The sequence below is a fragment of the Formica exsecta genome, unplaced genomic scaffold (genome assembly GCF_003651465.1).
Source record: "Formica exsecta isolate Colony F162 unplaced genomic scaffold, ASM365146v1 scaffold819, whole genome shotgun sequence".
NCBI classification, from domain to species: domain Eukaryota; kingdom Metazoa; phylum Arthropoda; class Insecta; order Hymenoptera; family Formicidae; genus Formica; species Formica exsecta.
This window is the reverse complement of record NW_021853591.1, coordinates 48,321-58,953: the sequence shown is the minus strand read 5'-3', so window position 1 is coordinate 58,953 and position 10,633 is coordinate 48,321. Positions and strand designations below refer to the sequence as shown.

The window sequence follows — 10,633 nt, the reverse complement described above, 5'->3', positions numbered from 1 at the left end:
ATATTATTTTGATGGAATGTTCTATGCGTGTAGTAAAGAAGTAAAGGAAATATTAGAGAGGGGTAAAGGAAAAAATACGCTGTGATTTTTAAGGTGGAAAAACTTCATATTTATTGACAATAATTTTTTATTTTTTTTTTTCGTAAAATTAACAATTGCGTTTTAAAATTATACGCACGATTTCATTAAATCCTAGTGAAAGTAATTCTTTGAATACAATATTGAAATATACATCTAAAAATGTTAAATCCTTTATTTGCGTTTGTACATTGCGTTCAATTTCTTGAAAATTACCGATAACTATGAGTTTTATAATTTCACGATCTATGTAAGCTGATGGGAGTTTTAATTCTATCTCGTTCATTAAGTAATTGGCGCAGGTGTTGACGGTGTCGGCGATGCAAACTAGCCGAGACAAATGCGCATCCACGCATCTCGCAATATTTTCCAGGCCGAGAAAAGTTGCTTTCTGCATCACGATAGCGACACTGTGTGTTTTTCGTTTCTTCAAGGGCGGCTGCTCTTGCTCCTCCGCTTCACCATTACTCGCAGATTGTTCCACATTTTCCTTGTAAGTCACTATCACAGCCCTCGACCCGTAAGCGGTGGTGAAGCCGATGGAAATATTGTTGATGATAATCGGACTTGGTTTGGTTTTTTGATTCTCACTCAAGTACAGGTCCATCTGTTCCATGTTGAGTTGAAATTGCTGCCAGGTGTCGGTATCAAGACAAATTCCGTCCGCATAATTACCCGTTAATTTAACAATTGGTGCGAAATAATCTTCGTTTGTTGCTTGCAATCCCACATGTAGCTTCTTAGTACACGATGAATTAAGACCATACGTTGTCGATAGTAATAAATAACGCTGTTCGTTTCTTCTATCGATGTCGATCTTGTTGTCCGATTTGCTAATATCGCAAACGTGTGTAGATTTAACAAAATCGGTTAGATTCTTCTGATCACTGGAAACTTCTTTTGTGGCAGCCATTGTTATCACTTTTGAATAAAACCGAGTTGAATACTAGTCACAACAACGACAAATTCTTGTATCGAAGCCGAAAGGAAGATTTTCGTACGAGCAAACTCAAATGAATAAGAATTCGCATCTTCTCGTGCTGCTTATATATCGAAATATAAAGAAAAGTGGGGGGGAAAAGTTTGCGCAGACAGCCAAATAACAGGAAAAATCATGATTTTTCACGTTCAAACTTATTCATCACGCTAAAAATTACGTGAAGACATCTAGAAACATCTAGAAATTAGATTCGTTACAAGGAAAAAATTTTTCTCTAAACTTTTTTCGAAATACAATTACAATATGTTACAAAGCGTAAATAAAAGCCTAGCAGCCGTATAATAAATTTTTATAGCTTATATTGTAAAGAGAAAAATGTTATAAAGGACGAATTTCTAATTGGCATAATCCTAGCCCTTCTACGAAAATTTTAAAAGATTTTCACAACAAAGTCTTTACTTTGACACCTCTATAATAAAAACACCTAAGCAATAAAACTATTGCATGCAATGCCTGCATATCGTAATAAAAATAAGAAACTATTTTTCTTTTTGTCCGTTTTTTCTCGGAAGAAAGAAGAAATTTTAATTCTTTCGGGGGTATTCCTTTTTGGAAAAAAAGAGGGGATATGAGTTTAAATAAATGCTTTGCGGTGTAGTAGAAAAATTATTTCCGAATTCGCCATCGATCGAAGCAACGCGTGTCTTTCCGCGAAAAGTGTTATATTTATCATGAAAAGTGACAACGTGAGTGAGCGTTGATAAAAATGACTGGACTCAAAGAAATATTATGCAAATGCATAATTATAGGCTCAAATTTGTCGCTTACGTTAAACAGGGAACGATATTTATCCGCGTTATGGGATGAGTTGTCGGAATTCAATTACGCTGTTTTTCGGTCTTTTGCGTGGGCCTGCTCGAACACTGTACTAGCAGTGTTATACAGGCTAGGCTATTTCGCCGATTATGATGAATTACTGCATATTGCGGTTTGCTTTTGACAGTGCAGAGAGGTGGTGGGCGAAATAAAGAAGCGACTCACGTAGAACAAAAGTCGCAGCCTCATAATAACGAGGAAGCAACAACGAAAGAGGAAAATGAAGAGGAAGTCGGCGCTGAAGATAGCTGTAATCCTTCGCCGGAGACAGAAGATGCCGAAGAAGCGGAGCAACAACGACAGCAACGGCATCATCAACAACAGCCTCTTCAGGTTGGACATATTAATTTTAACTATATAGATTTATTAGCGGAAAGTACACGTCGGTTCCGGAGATTCGGCATAATCGGAAAAGAAGCGAGTTTCGCGATTCGACCGTTGCTTGAAGGCGGAGATATTTATCGTTTGTTAGAAAACACGTTCCGTGAAATTCACGCGTATGCCATAAATTCATGCGAACCTGGTGATTATGTGGGGTTATCTTTTCATTCTGCGGATTTATCTCATGGACCTGCCGGATTATCTTTTCGTCCTGCGCGCGACTTGACGTATGAAGATATTTGGGGAATTGTGAGTTCGGTAGCGCAGAGCGCGGGAGGTCTTGATATTGCGGAACGCTTCGATATTCGAGTTTTTAACGTTACGGTTCTTTCAGGTCGGAGACATCTACGATACCTGAAGAGGGTTGCGGAATTCGGGAAATCGAACGCTTCAAATTATCTCGCCGCTGACAATACCGCGATAGTTGTATATAATTTTAGTACTTTCGGTTGCGGAGAAAAACCTATGTACGACGGAACTGCAATACTCGCTTCTCTCGGACGGGAATCGTCGCACCGATTAAATATAATGTATTACGAGAGCTCGCGACATTAAAAGCAGCCGCTGGTTCTCGTAATTATTGTACGTCGTGTAATGTAAGTTTTCGGGACGAGATAGGTCATCGGTGCTTGAATAAATGTCCGCGCTGTTTCGCAGAGCCGGCATGCACCGATTCCGATGCGCCTGTGAAATGCGATTCATGTAATCGAACGTTTTACGGTGCAAAATATTTCGATCGTCATCGTAGTAAAAAATCGTATAACGGTAGATCGCTCGCGAGTGTTTGTAATGTCGTGAGATTTTGCAATGAATGCGGATGCGCGGTTAAATCGAATACAAAACACGAATGTGGCATTTCTTACTGCAGGCTATGTCGAACGCCGCAATCTCAAAATCATTTATGTCATATGCAACCTCTTCGCAAAGGGGTTAGTTCCTCTACCGAACCGTCCTCGTCAACGGCGATGACTACGTTGATATCGGATACGCGAGGAACAACAAAGAGTAAAGAAGCTGTTGGCGAAGAGGTAAACAAGCGCAAAAAGGACCTCGTGGCATTTATATTTTATGATTTCGAAACACGGCAAGATGAGACGCTCGAAGGTACGATGAACGTGAAAAAACATGTACCTACCCTCTGCGTGGCGCAACAGATTTGCGAAGCATGCGCGCAGGAAAACGACATGTCCGTGCGATGCCGTTGGTGCGGCATACGCGAATTCATATTCAGACATGACCCCGTGAAACAATTTGCCGAATTCGCAACGCGAAAGACGAAACGTTTCAACCAGATCATATGCATAGCACATAATGCGAAAGCGTTCGACGCGCAGTTTATTCTTCAATACATCGTAGAAAATCGGAATGATTTAGAGCCGAAAATAATTTTGAGCGGCACAAAAATTGTAATGTTATTAGCAGGAAATACAAAATTCATCGACAGTGCTAATTATATGCCAATGCGATTATCTGAATTACCGAAAGCTTTTGGCCTAGGGGACTCTGTGGATAAAGGCACTTTTCCGCATTTATTTAACACTGCCGAAAATCAAACGTATGTCGGGCCGTTACCAGACGCGAAATATTATTCTCCTGAAAACATGAAGACAACGGAACGCGAACGCTTTCTCGCATGGCATACGGACATGACGCGAAAAAACACCGTATTCGACTTTCAACAAGAAATTGTTCGCTATTGTCGTACCGATGTAGACATTCTTCGACGCGCCTGTATAGCATTTAGAAAAATTTTTATAAACCGCGGCAACGTATGCCCGTTCGAGGAATGCACCACTATTGCCTCGACGTGTATGATCGTTTTCCGTAAAAACTTTTTGCGCGAAAAGAAAATAGGTATTATTCCTTCCGGTGGATATAGAAAAGCAAGCAATTATTCGCTTAAAGCTCTACAATGGCTGGTATGGATGGAGCGCGAAATCGGGCATCCTATAAACCATGCGGGGCGTGCGCATGAATATCGTACGATTGATGGCACGCTCGTCGACGGATATTATGAAACGACCGTTGTTGAGACGACACAGCGTCACTTTTTACAATTTCACGGATGCTTTTGGCACGGGTGTCCGACTTGCTTTCCTTCGAATCGCGATAGAGCGCTTTCTTCGACTTCGGATCATGAAGATACGATTGCTTTGCGATACGAGCGAACTCTCGCGATCTCGTGGCGCCTTCGACAACGGGGGTACATGATGACGGAAAAATGAGACTGCGTTTTTGATCGGGATATGCTCGAGAATCGTGAAATGCGAGAATATCTTGAAAACCATCCGATGGTGGAAACACCACTGCTCGACCCTCGCGATGCGTTTTTCGGCGGCCGTACGGGAAATATCGTGACTCGATACGAAGTTACGGGTGCAGAGAAAATACATTACGTAGACGTATGCTCTTTATACCCGTATGTATTGAAGACAGGCGCTTTCCCGATTGGACATCCAGATATTTATGTTGGCAAAGAATGCGCCTCTTTAATCGGAATAGCTCCAAATTACAATTTTGATTCGCTCGAAGGTCTTATACGCTGTACTATGCTTCCACCACGCAACCTTTTTCACCCTGTACTCCCGTATCGCGTGCGCGGAAAATTACTTTTCGCCTTATCTCGTAGTTGTTGCGAAACATTTGCGCAGACATCTTGCACGCACGACAGCATTAATGAGCGCGAATTCGAGGGTACGTGGGTGTCGTGCGAAAGGCAGTCGAAAAGGGTTATCTTGTGATGGCAGTAAGCGAGATTTGGCAATATAAAGTTAGCCAATTCGATCGCGCATCGCGACAAGGCGGTTTGTTCGCCGAATATATAAACTCATTCTTACAATTAAAACAAGAAGCAAGCGGATGGCTGGGGGAATGCGGTGACGACGATGACGCTAAAGAACGATATCTACGGGAGTACAAAAAAACCGAAGGTATTGTTCTCGATAAGTGTAACGTTGCGCTGAACCCTGGTTTACGTTCAGTTGCAAAACTCTGTTTAAATTCATTTTGGGGAAAATTCGGCCAGCGGGCCGATTTGCCGAATATCGAGGTTGTGAGAACGCTGCAACGTTTTTTGACATTACTGACGAGCGCCGAGCATGAGATAACCAATATATTACCCGTGAACGACGATGTAATATATGTTTCGTGGCGATTGCGACAAGAGGCCGTCACGCCCTCACCTATAACTAATGTTGCGATAGCGGCGTATACGACGGCTCAAGCGCGCTTAAAATTATATGAATATTTAGAACGCTTAGATCGACGCGTGTTATATTATGATACTGATTCCTGTATATACGTAAGCACAGGTAAAGCGAATGAGTATGAACCGCATACGGGAAATTTTCTGGGTGACATGACGGACGAGCTCGAAAGCTACGGCCGTGGTAGTTATATCGAGGCGTTCGTGTCCGGTGGCCCAAAATTTTATGCCTATGGAATGCACCACTATTGCCTCGACGTGTATGACAGTTTTCCGTAAAAACTTTTTACGCGAAAAGGAAATAGGTATTATCCCTTCCGGTGGATATAGAAAAGCGAGCAATTATTCGCGTAAAGCTCTACAATGGCTGGTATGGATGGAGCGCGAAATCGGGCATCCTATTAACCATGCGGAGCGTGCGCGTGAATATCGTACGATTGATGGCACGCTCGTCGACGGTTATTATGAAACGACCGATGTTGAGACGACACAGCGTCACATTTTACAATTTCACGGATGCTTTTGGCACGGGTGTCCGACTTGCTTTCCTTCGAATCGCGATAGAGCGCTTTCTTCGACTTCGGATCATGGAGATACGATTGCTTCGCGATACGAGCAAACTCTCGCGATATCGTGGCGCCTTCGACAACGGGGGTACATGGTGACGGAAAAATGGGAATGCGTTTTTGATCGGGATATGCTCGAGAATCGCGAAATGCGAGAATATCTCGAAAACCATCCGTTGGTGGAAACACCACCGCTCGACCCTCGCGATGCATTTTTCGGCGGCCGTACGGGAAATATCGTGACTCGATACGAAGTTACGGGTGCAGAGAAAATACATTACGTAGACGTATGCTCTTTATACCCGTATGTATTGAAGACAGGCGCTTTCCCGATCGGACATCCAGATATTTATGTCGGCGAAGAATGCGCCCCTTTAATCGGAATAGCTCCAAATTACAATTTTGATTCGCTCGAAGGTCTCATACGCTGTACCGTGCTTCCTCCTCGCAACCTCTTTCACCCTGTACTTCCGTATCGCGTGCGCGGAAAATTGCTTTTCGCCTTATGTCGTAGTTGTTGCGAAACATTTGCGCAGACATCCTGCACGCACGACAACATTAATGAGCGCGAATTCGAGGGTACGTGGGTGTCGTGCGAATTACGAAAGGCAGTCGAAAAAGGTTATCTCGTGACGGCAGTAAGATTTGGCAATATAAAGTTAGCCAATTCGATCGCGCATCGCGACAAGGCGGTTTGTTCGCCGAATATATAAACTCATTCTTACAATTAAACAAGAAGCAAGCGGATGGCCGGGGGAATGCGGTGACGACGATGACGCTAAAGAACGATATCTACGGGAGTACGAAAAAACCGAAGGTATTGTTCTCGATAAGCATAACATCGCGCTGAACCCCGGTTTACGTTCGGTTGCAAAACTCTGTTTAAATTCATTTTGGGGAAAATTCGGCCAGCGGGCCAATTTGCCGAATACCGAGGTTGTGAGAACGCTGCAACGTTTTCTGACATTACTGACGAGCGCCGAGCATGAGATAACCGATATATTACCCGTGAACGACGAGGTAATATATGTTTCGTGGCGATTGCGACAAGAGGCTGTCACGCCCTCACCTATAACTAATGTTGCGATAGCGGCGTATACGACGGCTCAAGCGCGCTTAAAATTATATGAATATTTAGAACGCTTAGATCGACGCGTGTTATATTATGATACTGATTCGTGTATATACGTAAGCACAGGTAAACCGAATGAGTATGAACCGCATACGGGAAATTTTCTGGGTGACATGACGGACGAGCTCGAAAGCTACGGCCGTGGTAATTATATCGAGGCGTTTGTGTCCGGTGGCCCAAAATTTTATGCCTATGTTGTTCGTATGCCGGACGGGCGTACGCGTGAATGCTGTAAAGTAAAGGGCATAACCCTAAACTATGAAAACTCACGGTTGGTTAATTTTAACAGCATTAAGAATTTATTGTTAAATAAAGAGAGAGCACAGGAAAATGAAAAGAACGGAGAAGAATTGCCGAAAACTTCGATAAATCTATGCTTTAGAGCAATTCGTCGTAGCGCGTTTCACGAGATCGTAACACGGGACGAAACTAAAGTATGCGCGCCCTTATTACTAAAACGTAGACTTATCGATAGTCGAAATTCGCTACCGTATGGTTATGCATCTGAACAATGATTTTTCTATTTTTTCTCGACTCTCTCTTTTATTGCTATAATATATTATGTAATATATTTTTGTGTACTTTTCGCAGCGGTGAAAATAATCTTTTTGTAAATAAATATTAAATTATATGTAAATTTTTCATTGTACAATGTTCCATATTCCCACGTAATATAAATAAAGATGTTTTTTATTTTAAAACAACCAGGTAAAAATATTTTTCTTCCCTTGCTTTTTTCCCGACGTCTCAGCGACGTCATAGACTCTGTCCTAAGCCTCAGCGTCAAGCAGTCTTAGGTACCCGTATATATTTCAAGACCCTTTCTATCGTCTCCAGCGATGATGTTACCATTTGTCTACCTGTGCAGCGGGGCTCGCCCGCTCGGACAAGCGTACCCATACATGCACGCACGTGTTCGTTACCCCTTCATAGCACCTAGTTTATTCTAGCGGTACCTTATCCAATTTTTCTCTTTTCAACAGGAAGGGTGGAAGAGAGTGGGCGACATATATCGTACATCTCCCGGTTTTCCTCTAAGGGGGCTGTTCGAGATGTGATAATAATGCGAAGCCCATATCGCAAAGATGAATTTAAATTATGTGTAATTTAATGCGATCTCAAACAGGGGCGATGGGACGATGTTGTATACCGCACAATATCTTTCGGTTTTCCGTAAGGGGAAGGCTGGGTGCCTTATGCCTAGACGCATCTCCAGTCTCGACGGTCGCCATTTTGTCGGTTGTCGTCACGTCTGCTTTCCGTCAGACATCTTGCCCGCTTTCTCCACGCACTATTTTTTGGCTTGTTTTTCCAACCCGCTTTAAATCGACGGAACCGACGGAACCAATCAGAGGACTGGGCACTATGGAGAGAACCAATCGGACCGTCAGGACCCCTATCTTGGCTGTGGGCTACTCTCCACAAATACTACGTTTAACTTCTATTCTAATAAGTTTTCAGCTAGCCCAGCATACTAGGACCCTATTTGGAGAAGTGGAGGGCCCAGGTTCGAACCCAAGCATGTTCACGCGCCCGGAAAAAATAAAAAAATAAAAAAATTTAAAAGAAAAAATTTAAAGGAAAAAAAATTTTTTTTTAAATTTAAAAAATTTAAAAGGAAAAATTTTAATGAAAAAAATTATTTAAATTTATTATTATTCTATTGTCAGAAAATGCATTTAACTGATACAGTAAGGATCACTGTATTGATGATGAGAGGGTATGGCGTCAGAATAAGGTCCTATCAAGAAGTAGCGGATTTAATCAATGCCACATATCCTGACCGTGAACCAATTTCAAAGTCAACTGTTGAAAGAACTGTTGGTCGTTTCCAAAGAACCGGTGTAATTAAAGATGCGCCTAGATCTGGAAGACCCAAAAATGCTAGTAATGACAAAAAAGCTTTAGATGTTCTGCTAACTATACGATAATCCCCATACATCGGTCTCGAGAGCAGCTCAAGGAAATGATATTAGCACAACATCAGTCCATCGAATTTTGAAGAAGCATTACTATCATCCTTACAAAATACATCTAGTCCAGGAGCTATCCGAAGACGATTATCACAGAAGTTTTCTCTGGAAGCTCGAAATATTCTCAACGATGTTTTTACTGATCGATGGATTGGTAGAAGAGGCACAATAGAATGGCCACCGAGATCACCAGATCTGACCCCATTAAACTTCTTTTACTGGGGGTATTTGAAAACGAAAGTCTATGAGAGTAGATCCGAAAATTTAGAAGAGCTGCGGGAAAAAATAGTGAACGTTTCAAATTTAATCACGCCCAATTTTTTAACTAATGTTATCGATACGTTTTACATTCGCTTAGGACACTGCCAAGTTGTCGAAGGACATCAATTTGAACATATGATAAAATAATTAGTGTTATTATTCCTTCACATACACCGGTGTTCCCATCCCGGGACACACACACACACTCAGGAACGCGCGTGCCCGCGTGAAGCCTTATCTTTCTTCTGTTGTCGCCGTGGGCCCTCGCTATTGCAAAATCTAAATAGAAATGTTCAAATGATCATAACTCTGCGAAAAAGGATCGTAGAGACCTCGGCGACCTCGCGTTGTTTTCGTCTCGGAAAGCCCTTTCGAACGAGCCCTCACTCAACTCCACATGCCATTTAAGATTTTTTGGCTCCCCTCTTCCCTTGTCCCCCGCGGGTGTAGAAGTGGGTGTTTTTGTGGTTAAATAATAGACTTTGTGATCCCATTGTATCCCTATAAATTTCAATCCTGTATTTCAAACCATTCAAAAATTATTTAGGTGGCCCGGAACTTTTGGTAGGCACTGTATGTATGTATCTATCTATCTATATTGTATATATGTATATATATAGATACATACTTTCAATGTTGTTATTTTTTAAAATAAATGTTCCCACAAGATATTTTTGATAGAATTTCCACAAGATTTATTTTGCTACATTAACATAAACATATATATGTACATTCAACAAGCAATATCGAATTGCTCGAGAACGCAATAAATAGCAAAATGAAAGAAAAAGAAAGAAGGAGAGAGAAAGACAGAAAACGGAAAAGAGCGATAAATATTACACATGGGGACACGCGTTCACGCGTATAATTACCAGCTTATCGTTAGGGTGACATTTCTTGGCGTATATTGCGATACGCGCGTATCAGACGTATCGAACTCCGACCAATGACAGACGATCCGCCGTTTTTACGCCGCTGAATTCATTATTCGAGCGGATCGTACAGTCATACATATGTAATCATTGCATGTGTGTGTAAAAGAAGCTGAAAAGCTAATTGCAACTAATATACAAAATATTTTAAGGATGGAGGACAATGAATAGAAAATAAAGAATGGAGGATAATATACACACTAATCTAATTTAATATACCAAATTTTATTTACCTCTTTTTACTATAAACTATTTTTCACAATTTTCTTTATTAAAATTTTCAAAAGTA

General features: G+C 41.6%; 3 protein-coding genes across 3 annotated transcripts in view; 2 read left to right on the top strand and 1 right to left on the bottom strand.

Annotated features, from left to right (window-relative positions):
* Positions 1-1,576, bottom strand: part of LOC115244391 — a 13,139-nt gene extending 11,563 nt beyond the window's left edge. The window contains exon 1 of the mRNA XM_029821982.1: positions 1,503-1,576. The gene's annotated coding sequence lies outside the window, so the exon portion shown is untranslated. The remainder of the gene's footprint in view (positions 1-1,502) is intronic.
* A 173-nt stretch (positions 1,577-1,749) lies between these two features.
* On the top strand, positions 1,750-5,709 carry LOC115244388. Its single transcript, XM_029821977.1, is given in 4 exon segments — positions 1,750-1,768; positions 2,022-2,270; positions 2,610-2,742; positions 3,144-5,709. Coding segments are annotated over 4 exon segments (2,274 nt in total). The 3' UTR covers positions 5,017-5,709.
* A 3-nt stretch (positions 5,710-5,712) lies between these two features.
* Positions 5,713-6,759, top strand: LOC115244387. The gene has a single exon (XM_029821976.1). It carries the CDS (start codon positions 5,713-5,715, stop codon positions 6,757-6,759), a length of 1,047 nt encoding a protein of 348 aa, XP_029677836.1.
* Positions 6,760-10,633: the final 3,874 nt, after the last annotated feature.